Source organism: Pleurodeles waltl, chromosome 7 (assembly GCF_031143425.1).
Source record: "Pleurodeles waltl isolate 20211129_DDA chromosome 7, aPleWal1.hap1.20221129, whole genome shotgun sequence".
In the NCBI taxonomy this organism is placed as follows: Eukaryota; Metazoa; Chordata; class Amphibia; order Caudata; family Salamandridae; genus Pleurodeles; species Pleurodeles waltl.
This window is the reverse complement of record NC_090446.1, coordinates 1447490160-1447507635: the sequence shown is the minus strand read 5'-3', so window position 1 is coordinate 1447507635 and position 17476 is coordinate 1447490160. Positions and strand designations below refer to the sequence as shown.

Here is a 17476-nt window from a genome sequence, read left to right as displayed (position 1 = left end):
TTACCATACATATATCATTGTCTACATTTGTTATTAATTTTATTTTTCATTGGCGCCTGAGACCCTCTTTCACCAATGAAGCCTTAGTAGTGATAGTATTCCGATACCTTTTGTAACCCCATGTGGTGTTTATTTCACATACGCTCTACTTTCTTTATTACATGTTATGGTTTTAGTTAGACTCGGTGTGGACAGTTAAGTTCTTCTGTATCTGACTGTGCTCTTGCATTTACATTTGTTTACATTTGTTATACACAATATCTCTGGCACTGCTGTGAGGAATACCCTACTCCTTAGACGAGGCTGGGAATGGGAAGGTTTTACACAGTGAAACTTTTTACCTCTGTGGGTTGGTCTGCAGAGAGCTTCATGATTGGCCAGCTTCACACACTGCTGTTCTACTAGGCCTCAAGTAGTCCTGAGCCCATGAGAAGGTAATTCTAGGAGCCCATCTAGGACCACCATCCACAGATGAGTGTTGGATTACTATGTTTCCTGGGCTGGCTCAACTTTACTAGCAGAAGAGACAGAGTAGGATGGGTTTGGACTCCTGTCTGCAACGCTTCTCAAAGAAGGCAAAGCTTTGTCTCCCCGCCACCCACTGCCGGAATTTTTTATCCCTGGGACTCCCTCGTATTTCATTTATGAGCTCCAGATTTGACACAGTCCAGAGACAGTGAGTAAAATGGTGCATAGTTCAAGCTTCTTCAAGGAGGAGAGAACGTGTCAGATATGATAAGGTAACCTGGCGAGAAAGAAGGAGCAAAGTTGGAGCCTAATATATATGTGAACTAATACCACTGTGTAACCCGCAATTCAAAAGGAATGACCTCATATGTACAGTGTGCATCCTCTCGTTACTCTGCCAGTTCCCCCTAAAAACATATGCAAGAGCAACGTAAGCTTCCCCTCTAGCAACACTGTGAGAAGGAGCCATGGCTGCTGACGCGTGAAGTGATAGTGACGTCCATAAACCAAGCAGAGTCTGCCTTGGTACAGTACTGGAGGACTCACCTGATGACACTGGCCTAGCACTCTCCGTGGCCATACTGCCCTCTTCTGTTACTTACCATAGGTGAAGGGGTCCCGCTCCTCTGAATGGCCTGGTTCTGTAAAAGAGAAACAGTGATGATCAGGTGGCTGGGCCAAAATGGTTCTACCGAATGATTTTGGAAAGTAAATCTTTTTTTTTGTGACGTCTATGGGACCAAAAAGCAGATTTATTAAAATGTCTGTCTGGAAGATCTTATTGCGAAGATGATTATAGAAAAAACACTTTACTTTTTAATTACATGCACCACTATTTTCCTACGTCTGAGCACTGCATTTAACAGCACTGTTAACCTATGTAATGGCACTTAATGTGTTGCTCTCAAAAAGGTGAACAGCTCTGTTGGCCCTGCAAGGGTCAAACTTATCACAAACAGGTATAACAGATGACTTGAGTTTTTATGTGTATGTCATGGCGGATGCGTAAGGTTAGGTTTTAGACAATTAACTTCCCTGAATGAATTTTAGAGATCAGATCATAGGTTCTCATTCACAAAGCCTGCTTATTTCACCAGCTCAGCTTGCCTGCATCCAATATGTGCCGCGGAAGGAACTAGATGGAGGACTTATAATACTTATCTGGGGTGGGGGCAGTGCTTAATTTGTGCCTGTTGTTTCCGGTGCGGAGCACCAGCACTTATTTTTGAGGGTGCTTATTCTTCTGCTTTAAGCATTTGCTGCGAGCAAAACACACATATGGAAAAGAAGGAGGAAGGGAAAAACGAAAAAGCATCACAAAGGTAGAAAGCTGCAAGAGTGAGCTGAAGGGGCAGGGAGTGGCTTTATACGGATTGAAGAGGCCCGAGATGGCTTCAGGATTACACCACCTCAGTATTCCGTGTTCCCACATTTAATTGCAGCAGCCGCGTGTTTAAGATGAGGGCTTTGGGCACCGGCACCTTTTTTATTTACAAATTAAGCACTGGGTGGGGGGCGGCACAGAAAACACTGTTATGTATTTTGTAACGTTCCTGTCCAGGAAAAAGAGCCAAAAGAGCCAAAAGAGATTGGCCAAACCTATTGATCAAGTCCTTTCTAATTTGTTTATATATTGAACAGCTGATATGTTGTCAATAGGTAGATGAGCACAGCAGTTTGCCCTTCTAGCAGACCTTTGTCTGCAAAGAATCCTGCAAGAAGCGCTAAGTAATTTATATGCCACCAAGTCCGTTTTCCTCCTGTAAGAACCTGCTTGCTTCGGGCTCCCCAATCTAACTTGCTTGTGTCTGAGTCTAACATGATCTCTGGAGCTGGGCTAATAATAGATTTTTCATTCAAAGCTTCCATCTGGGGAGCCGCCAATCCAACTCCTCCCATGCGACCTCTGATAGGGAAATTAAAGCTGCGTACGAGAGACATCTCCTTATATGCAGTGATTCGAGGCGTTGCTGAGCCCTGGAGGGAAGAGGCGCCAGGAATATGGCCTGAATGGACCCTTCAGCTATCCATGCATTTAATTAATATTAATGTTCTACTCCACAGACATACACTATTCAGACCAGTGTAATCAAAGGGAAACTTCAAAGAAAAAGGCATCCTTTAAATGATATCTAGGTCTCAGCTCATACTCCCAGAATCCTCTGCTTCCCGCTCATTATTTGTACAGCTGGGAGCAAGTGAAGGAGATCTAAGGTTATCTCTGGGTGTTAGAGTAAAGCAGATAACATGATAGGGTCGTGTTGTTACTTATTTCAAGCACAGAAACATCCATTAGGGCCCTGCCAGCTCTGTGCTTTTCTTGGGCCACTGCCAAATGGAAAATGTTTTTAGCAGGATTGATCTGTCTGTTGAGCGGGCCCCAACGTTCCCAAAGTTTGCGTGTTTCATGGCGGACAGGTTGCAGAGATATCGAAGGTATGTGGACTGTCGACTTCCCAGAAAGCCATGCCCTCTTTCACTCTCTCTCTCTTCCCTTTCTCTCTGTTTCTCTTTTTCTGTTTTTTTATATTAATGCCGAAGTAGGCATTCTCTTAAAAACAGATTACAGAGAACAGATTTTGGGGTGGTGGCTGTTGTAATTGAACTTGGGGGCTAATCACATTTTAATTACTTGCAGTGCTTAATTTGTAAATAAAAACGTGAAGGTGCCCAAAGCCCTCCTCTTAAACACGCGGCTGCTGCTATTAAATATAGGAACACGGAATACTGAGGCAGTGTAATCCTGAAGCCATCCCGGGCCTCTTCTATCCATTTAAAGCACTCCCTGCCCCTTCAGCTCACTCTAGCAGTTTTCTGCTTTCTCCCATTGTGACGCTTTCTCTTCTTCTGCCTTTGCCATATGTGTCTTTTGCTCGCAGCAAATGCTTGAGGCAGAAGAATAAGCGCCGGCCCTCAAAAATAAGTGCAGGTGCTCAGCACCGGAAACAACAAGCACAAATTAAGCACTGATTACTTGTACCCAAGTGCAGGATGATAGTCTGGGTGTTTTTTATCTGCAGAGGTCAGTATGTGTATCTCGGATTAGAGGAGTCTACAACAACATATGTCAGGCCAGTAGTTACGTGTATACCTAAATCTTTCATGTTGTTTTTGACCAATTTAAAATTGTATCTGTCTCAGTCCTGTACAGTGGTGCGTCTGGCCATTGGTAGGGCCTCACATTTTGTCCAGTTGATTTTATAGCCTGAAAAGGTAAAAAACAAATTTAATAGTGTCATGAATGCCGGTATGGAGTATCTGGGTGGGTCGACGTTAACAAAATGTAATTATCATATAAAAAGACCTTCTCTTCTGCGGCAGTGTGTGGTCCCTTGATGTCATACGATGCATGTATGGCCGATGCTAATGGTTCCAGGGCTCGTACAAATATTAAGGGTGAGAGCGAGTGGCAGCGTTTCGTGCCTCTTTGTATGCGAGATATCAGTAAGGGATCCATCATAGGTTGCTTCGGTCATTGGTTTACTACACCAATTTCATTTTATTTTTAAAGCTTTCTCCCAGATTATATCTTTCTAGAATATTAAGAAGTCACATGATCAAAGGCTTTTTCCAAGTCGAGGGAGAGGACCACATTTGGTTCCTGGGAGTCTTACGAAGCCCACAGCAGACGTGAAAGGGTACAGAGGTCTATGGATCAAGTCTCTGCCGGGAACACACCCTATTAGAGAGTCACGTATTAAGGACAGAATGACCTTCCACAAACTGGACATCAGTAATCTGGCTGAAATGTCATGTCTGTGTTTATCAAAGAAGTGGTTCTGTAATTAGAGCAATATTGTTGATCCTTGTTGGGTTTAGGAATCAAAGCTATCATTGATCTATAAGAGTATGAATGAAATGTATTCCCACTTTAACATCTTTAAATGCTGTGTGTCACATCTCCACTACCTGGGCAACACCAATCTTTCCCAGGAAAGCCATCCTCACTGGGGGATTTGTTACTTGGCAGATTGGAGATTGCATCCTTTATTTCTTTTAATTTAATCTCCCTTTCTAACTCTCTACCCTTGTCTGAGAGTTTGGTCATTGGGTACTTAGCAAAGAACCCGTCTTCTAGTCGAATGTCCAAGTAATTTGATTCTGAATGGAATTGGCTTTGTAGGACATTTGAAACAGTGTTTTCAATATCTTGTTGATACGTTGTAGTCTGTTCGTCTGTGTCTCATGGTGTATGCACTGTCACATATGAGTCTCTTCTTATGCAGTTAATAATTTACTGGTCTTTCCACCATGGTCACTATGACAGCATCTACGTTTTTGTAATCCATGTTTTGCTTTTTTGGCAAACAGTGAATTTAGGGTGAATTTGTCTCTATTTCCGTTAGTAGTTCCCTTTTTGTTGTGGCAATACATCTTTGTTTTAGGATTTGGATGGATTGTTTGAGGCGGTTTGTAGATCAATGGCCAGGTTATTGGTTTCCTTCATTAGCATTTCTCTCCAAGTAGCTTAGCCAATACTCATAAGGTTTGTTTAGAGAGTGCTGAGCCCTTGTTTCCCCCAATAAATTATCTGAGGCGGGCACATTACTCTTTCTGCTCTTTCAGTAGTGTAAATTTAGGTAGATTCTTGGTACATATTATCAGGGATGTGTCTGTTTTACTGGTATGTGTTGCTAGCCCAACAGACACATGGTCAGACAGGCTGGTCTCCGTGTCAGTATAGCGTAGAGGTTTGGCCAACATCACGCACATGGCCAAGTAGTAGTCGATCCTAAAGCCAGTACCTGGGTCTCAGGGCCAAGGACTTCTCTCACTAGATAAGGACGTCCATTGAGAAGTCTCCTATTATTAATATTTTCTGACTTTCACACCTATATGGTCTCTTTCTCTCTGTAGCTAGGATGATCTGTCAGACTTGTTAGTGCGGTAAGAAGCAGGTGATGGTTGCTCATGGCTGGCTGAATGTTTCTTCAGTTTGTTTTGCAGGTTCTGATGCCTCTGTCTGTTTTCTGCTGCAGCAAAGAGGAATTACCTTGATGATGTGTTATCTGGTTTTGGCGATTGAGATTCTGCTGCCAGACCCCTCGTTTTTCAGATATGAATGCGGATATGCGCTTGATGTCAGCAAGATGTCTCAGTCCTGAGGCTAGGAAGCCATATGATGGGTTTAGATATAGTCTCGGGTCAGTCACTGTTTCAGTCTGGTCTTTCCCACTACAGTGCACCCAGGATGTTCACCACAATTATTCATCTGCACCTGGCTAGGGCTGCTGTATGATGTACAGGAGGAGGGAGCAGTTGAAGCTCTCCGAACGATGCCATGGTCCATTCGCCAGCGACGTCTCCCCATTCTGACTCCAGCTTAGAAAGGTGTAAGTTGCACAGGAGTTGACACACTTCATTGCCATCGGATGTCTACAGTCACTTTTGTGGGTCTCGTCTGTCATTTTGAACTCCCTCTTACGCTAATGCAACATAGGTGCCTTCACACCCTAGGATTATATGCCCAGGATGTATCTCTCCAGGCGTGCACCCCTAGAGCTCCTCATTGTTGCAGTTCCCTTTCCTGGTGTACTGCAGTGATGTGGTGGCTATTCTAAATATGCCCTCCACCACTGATAACTGTTATTTTTGGTCGTCAGACTTGCCTCATTATGCTACCTATCTACCTGAGGTCTGCAGCTCTCCGGAGCATCACAACAAAGTGGCCATCTTACACCAAGGCCAGTCTCCCTTTCTCTCTTTGTCTCGCTCATTCGGATGAATCTAATTTAATTAGATTTTTTAAAATTAAATGTTGGCTAGCGAGAGTTACCAAAGTTTTACCGACTACTGAGATACGACAATACGGTTCTACATCTGAGCCTTTCGGTCTTTGATGGTTTCATAAGTATTCTGGAGCCAGGAGGAGGTGGGCAATTTGTTTATGTCAGCTTTGTGAAGTAGTAAGCCTATGGAAGTATTCCCAATAACAAAAGTTCCTTATTTACCTTCATTTAGAGTAGTGCATGAGTAAATGTATCCTTTGTTTTCTATGACATCAGGTCGCATTGTTGATACCTTCTGGCTTTTCCTGCTTTGAGCGTGTGCCTGTCTTGCACTTCTCAATCTCAAGCATGTGAGTGTTGGCCTTGTACTTGGCTGTCTGTGTTTGGGTTTGTTTGTACAGCCTAAATTTTCCAAATGTGCGCAGTACCTGTTTAGTTGTTTGGAGCAATTAATTTCATTCGTATTTGGGTTTTCCAGTTAGTTGCAAAGTTACTTTTGTTTTTGTTCGATAGCAGATTGATTCTATTAGCAGAACCTTTCTTCTCCTATTTTCTAGGCCTTTCTACTTAAAGTATATTGGACCCTATTATACAAAGTGCCCCCGGGCACCATGGGCATGTATGCTTGCTTTGTGTGCCCCCGGAGCACTTTGGCATTACAGAAGGGACATATGCTTGTGCAGCTCCTTCTGTAATACAGATAGCGCTGGCGCACATGTATAGCCAGCTCTATCGAGAGTGGGCGTTCCCTCATTTGCAAAGGGGCGAGGCCCCATGCAAATAAGGGAATCTTTTTACCTTCATGGCCGTGCCTTATTGTGGACGTCGGTGCAAAGGCAAAGAAGCTGTCAGGCGGTGCACTGACAGTGCGCTCTCATGGCAACCCTCTGGAGGGAGTCAGGGGCGTCACTCACTGCAACTGCCTGCAGGGGGATCTCTCTCCCCCCTTAAAAGTGCAGGCGGGCGCCACCAGCACTAACACAGGGCGACTTTGAAGCACTCGCTCCGTATTTCACTTGATGCACTGCCCCCAGCACAGCACGTATTTGCGGCTGCCCTAAGGGGAGCACATGCAACATAATAGGGCACACTTTCCCTGTTTGTGCATGCAAAATCACCTGAATTCAATCTTGAAAAAGACTTCTCCTACAGGGGAGACTCGTCAAGAACACCAAGACTATAGTATCAGCTCCCCCTCCAAAGAGATGCAAACTCCTTCTTACTAAAACTAAATTCAGACTAACAGGTTAAGCTTTGAACTTTCCCCAGCTAGATCGAGGTAACTATCTGCTCAGCTGCCTCCAGGCACCACACAGGCACTCTACACTTTGCACCGTCTGATTAGGAGCTGGAAGACGCTTTACCACAGCTCGGAAACACTGAAAGAAGTATTTGGGTCCGCCTCCAGACTTATAAAGCGCCTCAAAGACCAGCTGAAAACTTAAAAAGCCATCAGAAACGACATCTGGCACACCTGGATGAATAATTAACTTCTGGAGGACAGCACAACACCAGGAGCTAGGATATCAGAATGGAAGCAAAGAAATACATGAAGGAAAAGACTAGAGGGCGGCCTTCTCCATCTATATGAACCAGACCTGGGGCAACATGACCGTCAGTATCAGAACGACCACTACCCTTCAAACTCAGAAAGAAACTTAAAACTCATCTCTTCATAGGGCATTACCAGCTCACACAACAGGAACCTGCCCTTGGCTCTCGGAAACAGCCACTGATGTCTCAGGGCGCACACCAGCTGTCCAGGCCTCCGCTGATCCCCAGCTAGGCCTCTGCTACATAGCACGTTTATATGCATAGCATAAGGAGTATGTGTTTGCAGAGCTGCAGGTGCGTGTTTTCTATTGGGCGTTGTGGCCCCGGGGTGTAACTGGTGACATATGTAGGGCTCCAGACTTTGCACTCTCAGTTCGTTTAAACAGAGAATAATCGGGGCGGGTATACCTTTAGTTTGGTTTTTAAAACTCTAACATAACATTATCTGTGGAGCATTTCATGACATGGCCGAAGCTCTTCCGGTTTGCTGGTTGTTATTTTGAAATAGGAGTTTTTTTCTGTGTTTGATAGCCTGTTCATTTAACATAAACTGATATTTGTTCTTGATGTAGAAGTTCATGGCTTTGGTTTTTGTTTTGCTAATTTTCAGACACGGATGTCCACAGTGGTTTTGCAGTATATCCAGACACTGCTGTTGGCCTTGCTCTGCAGGAGATGAGAGACAAATCATTGGCATACAGCAGACATTACTTAATCTGGCAGACACTGTTTTATCTTCTAGTAGTATTCCTGGTGTTGGTGATTCCTCTAAAGTGACTGTGAGGTTGTCTGTGTACATGTGAAACAGAGTTGGGGAAAGGCAGCATTCACATCTCGGCCTTTGTTCCAAATTCGTGAAGACACCCTTTTAATTACATTTTAAACTTTCACCATGCCACTTTAAGGTGTTTTGGGAAGGGTCTTCTCCGTCAGTTTAAGCCAGCTGCTTTTTGGAAATTTAAAGCGTGCAAATAGTTTTAGCATATTTATTTATTAGTTGATGTGAGGTGTAAATGTGGTTAGTTGTCGTGTGATTTGGTGGTGAAACTTGTATTGATTTCACTTTAATGTATGCCTGCTTCTAGTTACAAAGGCACAGGACGGCTCACAGGGATACTGCAGCTGTGTGAATGACTAATGCAGCAGTTGCTTCTGACTCAACAGGCACATTTAGTCACGTCTTGGGTGACTGCAGCCTTGCTAAAGGCACGTCCGTGGTTGCTTTTGACTCGAGAGGTATATCAGTAATGACCTGAAATATTGCAGCTATGCGAAAGGCCAGCCCTATGGGCTTTACTAATGCTTGTTTGCATCGCTAACCACAGTCTGGGGAAGATAGAATTGAGAATCACTGCTGGTTTAGGTGTTTTCTTCCCCTGCACTTGCTCGTGAATCTGTACTAAAGCCAGCATTCTGAAATACTTTATTTGTTCTTTCCAGTTTATGTGGCTTGTTGTCTGTTTTCATGTGGCTGAGTGTGTTGCTCTATTCTTTTCTTTGTAGAATGCTATAGTCATACATTTTTAACCATGATGCCTGGCTCATGAGAAGTTGATTCTATAGAAGGTCAAAAAAGGTTCCCACATTATCTGGCGTTTGACCTGGCCATTACTACAATCGAAGTCAGAAATTCTCTTCACCGACAACAGTCAATCAGTATGGGTAGGAGGGGAACTCGATATCCACTTAGTACATATTTCCCGCCATGCTATCAATATTAAATAAAGAAAAGATGTGCCCGGGTTTTGCCAACTTATCATGTATGTTTCCCCCAAGAACCTCGTATAGCCCAAAAACAATCACTGGTAGACTGATTTATACTTGTCTATTAATAATGGATAAAATCATCTTACCCACTTTTTCCCAGAAATTTTTAATTCTCGGACATCGCCACCAGAAATGTGTATCATCTACACCCGCTAGGCAGCACTTTGGGCAGTTACTCTTCTTTTGAAGGCCTATTTTAACTAACCTTCTGGGAGTCCAGTAAACCCTGTACAGAGTGAACAAGTGATTCCTCCTCAAGGAAGCGGGTTTCACCACAGACCAAAGCATCTTCATAGATGACTGTCAAAAATGAAGCAGGTCAAGTGCAGGAAAATCAGGTTTTCACCCCTGTGCGGGTGATGGAAGAAAGGCATCCTCGGCCTGTATTAGTACCCATTACCATCTTGAAACTTCTTTCTTTAGCCGCTGGGCACCTATAATTCCATTTTCCCAATCTGTAACAAGCCCGTCCTCGGGCTCTCCTTGTATCCAGGATTTAATTTGTATATATTTAAATCTAGATAACTTAGCATTTGTCACACCAGATAGGGACTCTCATGAGATCACAGAACCTCTGGCAACTATTTGTCCCCATCGTGCAATTCCTCCCTCTATCAGTGGGGTAGCTAGGGCATCTTGAAAACATATCAGTGTACCGGCAGAGTCCCAAATTGGGGCCAACTCACTATAATATGGGATTCCCAACCTTGTTCTCAATACAAACCATATCTTGCATGCGGTATTAAGAACTTTTAATGTTACTTTTTTGTAGTATCTGGGATGGCCAAATTTATAAGAAAATGCGTACCCTGCTCTCGAAAGCTACTTGTTAGTGCCCGTAACCGTGAGGGACCATATTCTTTGGAAAATAGTGGTCTAATGTTTTTTTAATTGGAATGCCCAGTAATAAAGCTGGAAGTCTGGAAATGCGATTCCTCCATCTAGCTTCTTTTTCCTCAAGTTCTTCCAAGCTATTCTAGGATTTTTGTATGACCATATGAACCTGGCTACTTCCCATTGCAATTTCTGTAACCAGTCAACTTTGAGAAATAAGTGGATATTATTAAAACTAAAAGTAAATGTTGGAAGTATCACCATTTTTAATAAATTTGTTCTACCTAAAGTAGAGAGTTGGAGGTGCGACCATCGACTAAGGAGCCTTTTTGTTTCCCTGAAAAGATTTAAGAAATTCACATGGGCCATCTGTGCCAGGTTTTTGACCACTTTTACCCCAAGGTAACGAATTTCATCTTTCTCTAGTCTATTATCTTGTGGACCATTCCAAGTCATCACCTCAGATTTATCGGTGTTAACTGAATAGCCAGAGATTTCCCCGAACCCTGCTATAATTTCAAACAATGCCTGGCATGAACTCTGAGTGTCTTGCGTATAAACCAAGAGATCGTCTGCATATAAGGCTTCGTTCAGACCCATCATTGGTGTTGAAAGGGTGTTATCCTCTGATCTAATCTGATTCTCCTAGCCAAAGACTCAATATATAAATCGTTGTTTAAAGGTAAAAGTATAGACTTACATAACTTCGCCCCTGAAAATGGGGTTGGGGCCACATTTACAAGTGTAAGTTACTACTGCCAAAAAAGAAACAGTAGTAAGTCCTGCACTGCACATGTCCAAAGATTGGTATTGCAACACCCTTCGCACACGTAGGTACCATAGTAGTGGTAAACGAGGGAGGGATGGGGGAGTGGCTGCACCCACTCACAAAAGTAAGCACATTACTGTTCGCAAACTGCAGACTACAGCCAAGAATCTTTTCACACATTGAGGGAAAAGTGGGAGGGTAATCTGGGGGGGGTTTGAGGAGGGAGAATAGACAACTGCCATAATGGTGAGGTTCTGTCTTATTCAGATCAATTACTTACACTGTGAATACTTGACCTTCAGTGCTTGTGGCGCATGAACAGATCAGATGACCTGGCCTACTTGTAGTGCGTGAAAGTGGTGGGAGACTTCTTACATATTGTCGAGAGCTACCTGGTCTGCCACCTTTATTGGAATACAATCAGGGCGGTGCTTGGAGCTGGTCTAGACCCAGCACTCACTCTTACACCAAACATGGCACTCTTCAGTGTTCTGGACAATGAGGGATTCACCCGTGCTGAAAGTATGCTACTGAGGATGGGCCTGGTGACTGCTCCTGATATAGTCCCTACAAGGTTTAACCCCTGTAGTTTTAGGAGGGGACATTATTCCTTGCACAACAGGAGAGAAGTTTTATGACATAAAACTGGACAGAAGCTGAGGACTGGAGAAGGTTTGCTCGGCTTCACACTCCTGGATCGCTTTTGGATGCATCAGGCACACTAGTTGCACGACTTGGAGTCGTGGCCTGAAACCAAACACCAGAGAAACACCTCATGGGGATCTGCCAAGGACATTTGTTTGTGACAATCTCTACAATGTTTAAAACCTGTAGTTTTAGGAGAAGACATGTTCCCTTGCACAATAGAGAAAAATATTGTAAGAAAAAACTTGTGAACTGATGAGAAAACGTTTGGAGCTAGCTCTGAATTTGCGTAAGCAGGAATGGAAAAAAAGGAAGTCAGTGCGCATAGGTGGCACCTGTATACGTTCCAGTCATCACTTCAGGGGGAGGAGAGGGGTTGAGGCAGAGCCACATGACAGCACCTATCAGCACATAGGGGCTATGCTGAAAAATCTTCCGGACCCAGTTTGGCATCTGAGGACATTCTAAAGGTGAGGAATCTGAGATTAGATGTATTCATCAGAATATTTTTTATGATAGTTTCAATGCTTGATAGAAAGGGATCTATGTGTAATGGAAAAAGATCTAACAATAATACAAGAAGCAGTTACTGTCACCACTTCCTGGAAGATACTCAGCAATGCAGAATTAGGAACACTGCAACACAAGACAAGGGATCTGAATGCAACAAAGGCAGAGCTGGATGTATCCGGACTGGGCTATGAACACTGGCATACAACAGGTGCAGAGGGGGTTGTAACCATAAGGAGCAGTAGCACAGAAGCTAAAGTAGCAAACATAGGGTAAGGAGGGCGAGGGATACAGAGGTTGAAAGTAAAGCTGAGGCACCAGGACCTCAAAAAAACAGCAGGATCGAGCCCTCAACTCCACCACAAGAAGTCAAAAACAAAGCAATAGATAAACCTTGGTTTAAAATAAAAAATTGCTTTATTTGATTATATTTCTCTGGGGTAGTTTTCATAGATTCAGGCAAATCTATCATATCTTTTGACCTCAAAACATTTTCTTTGTTAAAGTAGCAAACATGTAATGTGCAATAAAGCCAAAGAGGCTATAAACTAGGGGCAAGTCTGAGAGAAAAGAAGCAAGACAGCACCGGCTCATGCAGAGGTTCAGCAGTAAGGCTGGTTAAGAGAACACTAAGCACAGAGATAACAGAGTAGAAATAATTGCAAGTTCAAGGAAGGAGGACAGGTGCAGAGACAGATGTTATGAATTAACCAGATGCTGGAAATCATGGAACCACCAATGGAGGGAAGGCTGCAATGGGATTTGTGGAAGATCAGGAGGGCCAGCAAGAATGACAAGGGAAAGCTCAAATGGAGTATGGATCGTTGCTGTAAATGGGAAAAATGCAGAAAACATGTAGGAATGGGTTAGAATTGCCAGAGGAGCCAGTAACTATGAAACTGAACAGCATCCTACCCCCAGGACTTATGGGCTTGGCAACAGACATGGACCATAATGCCTCAGGATGGTGTTGAGAAACCAGAACTGGATTGTGATGTAAAGTAAGATTTGTAATGCTCTTTAGATTGTTCAGACATGAACTAGCCTGAAAGAAGGAACCCAGAAGTCCTTTGTGAACACCACCTGATGCAGGTAAGCAGAATACTGCCACACGCCTTTAGTCTCAGCTTTTGCTTTCGGGTATCTAGGCTTAAGTCTCTGAGTTGTGTATTTTTTCCAAGTTGTCTTTGGTTCTCCTTTCATTTCTAATGTTGATTGTGTGGGTAATCAGTTCTTGTGTTGAGTTTATTTTGACTTTGTTGATTTGTACAAATTCAGACTGCAGTAACCTGGGACAGCCTTCTGAGACAGTTTGTGTTGTGGTGGGGGCGGCATTAATGGCTGGGTGCAATGCGGCTGTGTTCTTATTTTCATGTTCTCTGATGCCATTATTGTAATTATCAGATTTTGCAATCTGGTCTTTGAATTACTCCATTATTATTGTGAACTTCTGATATTGATACTTTCCCTGTATGAGCCATAATCGCTATGAAAATTGTTGTGGTGTTATTTTCTAATGTCCAAAGCTCCGCATAGATCCTAATATGTCACCTCGGTTGACCATCTTCCTTTTCACGTGTTTAAAGATTAGGCTTGGCACTCTGCCTGATTGCAGAATATAGGGTTTATCTTGGGTCTATGTCCCGGTGCTGGATGTAGTTACATAATGTGAAGTGTTTTAATGTTTGTTTTATTGTTGTGTCTTTTCTTTCTTTTGCCTTCCTAATGGTCTCTAGGAGCCAGATTATGAGTGCTTCTGTGCCAGACGACATGATTAGCAGTACTACGCTGCCTTTTGGCTAGGTTCACGCTATAGAAATAACATATACATACATACATAACACATCCGATGAAACCAGAAAAATTTACCAAGTGCAATAATTATTGCTTGTTCCGAGTTGAGCCCATGAAAATGGGAAAAAATGATATTTTGGTACTTCTCACATCAAATTCCACATGTCCACTGGTCCTTTTTACTCTAGTAAATATCGTCAGTTTCTACATGCCATAATGTATGACTTTATTGCAATCAGTAATCACTGGATGTGATAAATAACATGTTGGTTATAACAGCAATCCATGCACAAACAGGTGTCACAATACAACAAGGCACTCATATTCGAAGTCTCTGAGTTATTGCTCCTTTCAATTAGTGTGGGATTGGGTGTGGGGATGGATGACTGTTTCTGACACTTTGTGATGTTTTCCTTGTGTTCTTATACTTGGATTGTTTTTCTAGAAGTACGTATTGTAAGCTATTGTATGGATCTTGGTCTTATGTTTATGAGTTGTAATTTCATGCGTCACTTTGTTTCACACTCTACTGTTTACTAGCAAGTGTGGATGGTCTGTTCTAGATTGAGTCTTTCTGGTTGGTGTTTCTCGCTGGTGTGTTCTTCCAGTGCTTGCTCCTCGTTTTGATTTATTATTAGTATATATAGCTGGTGTATTTAAACCCGGATGTCAAACACTGTGCTGGCTAATGTCTCTCTATTTTAGGACTAGGCCTGTTCCAGCTGCAGAGATGCAGCAATTTAAAATGTTTATAGTTTGTCTCTCTACTCTTGTTTGCTTTCTCTCACAAAGTCCTTTCTCTTCAGCTTCCTCTCCCCTCATTACCCTATTCCTTCTCTAACTGTTGTAACTTTTATACTCTCTTTATTCCTCTCTTCTCTCAGGACTCAGGCCCTCATGATGAACATGGCGGTCCGGACCGCCATGCCGGCGGTGGCAGAAAATACCGCCACTGGCATGGAGGTCCAGATCGGCATATTCTGAACATAGGGAGACTGCCACAGGCAGAGCTCCGCCACTGCCAGGCTACTGCCACCAGGTAGCCTGACGATGGCGGAGTTCCTTATCCGACAGGGCAGCACTGCAAGCAGCCCGCCGGATAAAGAACTTGTGTTCCCCCAGCCTTTCCCTGGCAGTTTCCCTCGCCAGGGAAAGGCTGGCTGGTGGGGTGCACCGGGGCCCCCCTGAAGGCACCTGCACTTGGCATGGGCAGTGCAGGGGCCCCCGTGCACAGCCCTGTCACGCATGTCACTACCCGATGGACACACTGATTCCGACCCCGGGCCCAGCGGAATGTTCTTTATTGGGCCAGCGGGGTCTTCAACATGCTGACGGTCGATGTTCCGACCGCAAGCACCGAACTCTGCGGCATTTCCCGCTGACTTCGTAATTAGGGCCTTGGTCTCTCTCTCCTTTTCCCAGTGCTTTATTCATAAAAGAATATATGTAAGGCCCAAAGCTGTCTTTAGAAGCCCGCAGTCGACCCTGATGCATGCCATGGATGCAGAATACCAAAACTTCAAGTCTTGAATCCACCTCATGGCTCTTTCATCTAGCACCATCTCTCCTTGTCCCTTTATCTCACTCTTGCAGGCTATTTTTCATCCCTGCTTTCTCAGACGTGCACTGTTTTTCCATCTTTCTCATCCCTCTCCTTTCTCGCCTTTTCTGCCTTTCTCTCTTTTCTTCCAGGTAAAAGTCTGATAATGAGAGACAAGCCCCGGTCCCCAAAACTGACTGCAACCAGCAGCTCAAATTAGGCGCCTATCTTTCCTCTTCGTGTCCTTTCCTATTCCTTCCTCCCGCTTCACCTGTATCCTGGGAGTCTCCCCCCTCATTGTCACCTATGTAATTACCACCCTCGCTATTCTTCTGAAGGTTTCCACCTCCGCAGAGCTCCCTTGCCTACCATCACCGCTCTGTCAACCCTCTAGTCTCCTATTCCTTCTCCACCTCTAGCCACCCCTCATCTCTCTCCTCGGGTCTCACACCCCTCCTCTGGCTACTCTCCTGCCCTATCTACATATATCTTCCCAAGCCTTCCTATCTGCCTTCCAGCCTCACATCCTCCCCAGTCTCTGCTGTAACCTGCGGGCTGCTCCCCCTTCAGTGTCTCCTCCAGCCGCCCTCTGTCTCTCCTCCAGCCTGTCTCCTCCAGCCTCCCTCTGTCTCTCCTCCAGCCTTCCTCTTTGTCTCTTCCAGGCTCCTTCAATGTCTCTTCTCCGGCCTCCCTCTGTGCCTCCCCTCAATGCCTCTCCTCCAGCTTTCCTCTGTGTGTTGCCTCCGGCCTCCCTCTGTGTCTCTCTCCGGCATCTCCCCTCTTTATCCCTCCTCCACCCTCCCCTGCAGGCTCCCATCCACTCCGTGTCACTCCTCCAGCCCCCGTCTTCCGTGTCTCCCTCTCTCACGCTCCGATAGTCGGGTCTTTGACCGGAGTCAACAGACCCGCCAGTTTTGCGGGTGACTCTAGAGATCAGACTGTGAGGAGAGACTGTGCACTGCACTCGAGGGACCTGACCCCCTTCGACTGGGCTCCTGGATGCGACGGGGTGTCTGACCGTAGCACACCTTAACAGAAGATATCAGTCATCTGAATAAAGCTAGATTAAAGTTCCAGCATTCCGTTTTCACGACTTCCACCAGTCAAATGTGTGAAAACTGAGACCGGCTAGACTTCAAACCATGACTGCTCTGCTGTCACAGCCGTGTCTGTAGGATGTCTGTAAGCAGCGGCGTAGCTCTGCTGTCTAATGTCTGGATCCACAAATTCTAAAAATCGCTCTGCTGTCTCCAGGGCTCACCTGGTCAGATCTCTCAGTAACAGACGAGTAGATCTGCTGTCTACGGCCGGGTCTTTGAAACCGAATGACACGTCTGCCGTCTATGGCACTGGCACGTACAGACCCTGTAACTGGAGGGATAGATCTGCTCTGAAGCCATAGGGGGTTAAGTTATGTCTAAAATCTGAGCCTGTAACATCTCTGTAAGCTAGGGATGTAATTGCTGTGTGTGGGTTTAGCGTACGATAGCGCTGCTGCTCAATGTCAGTCTCTGGATGGTTTGTGTAACCAGAAACACAGCTCTGTAGTCTAATGCCTGAGGTGTGAAACCAAAGAGATTACTGCTGTACGTCATCCGTGTGTATCGACATAATGTCCCGCAGCACATACAGCTGTTTTCTCCAATGCCTACTATCTTTGTCTGTCACTCTGCATAAATAGAGCGAGAGCGCTTACTCCACAAAATAAGAGCCTCGAAGGCCTCTCCGCCCTGAGGCTTAGCACTGCCAGTGACGTAACAAAATGGTGGCCCCTCCTGCAGAATACGACAAGGGCCCCCCGAGTATCCTATATCTCACAGATATTCATTGGCATTGTGCTCACTGGGGAGCCCTGAAGAGTTGGGG

General features: G+C 44.6%; 1 protein-coding gene across 1 annotated transcript in view; it reads right to left on the bottom strand.

Moving 5' to 3' along the window:
* Positions 1-17476, bottom strand: part of FXYD1 (FXYD domain containing ion transport regulator 1) — a 206328-nt gene that overhangs the window by 84088 nt on the left and 104764 nt on the right. The window contains exon 3 of the mRNA XM_069201104.1: positions 1071-1109. Within this exon, the coding sequence (XP_069057205.1) occupies positions 1071-1109 (39 nt within the window). The remainder of the gene's footprint in view (positions 1-1070; positions 1110-17476) is intronic.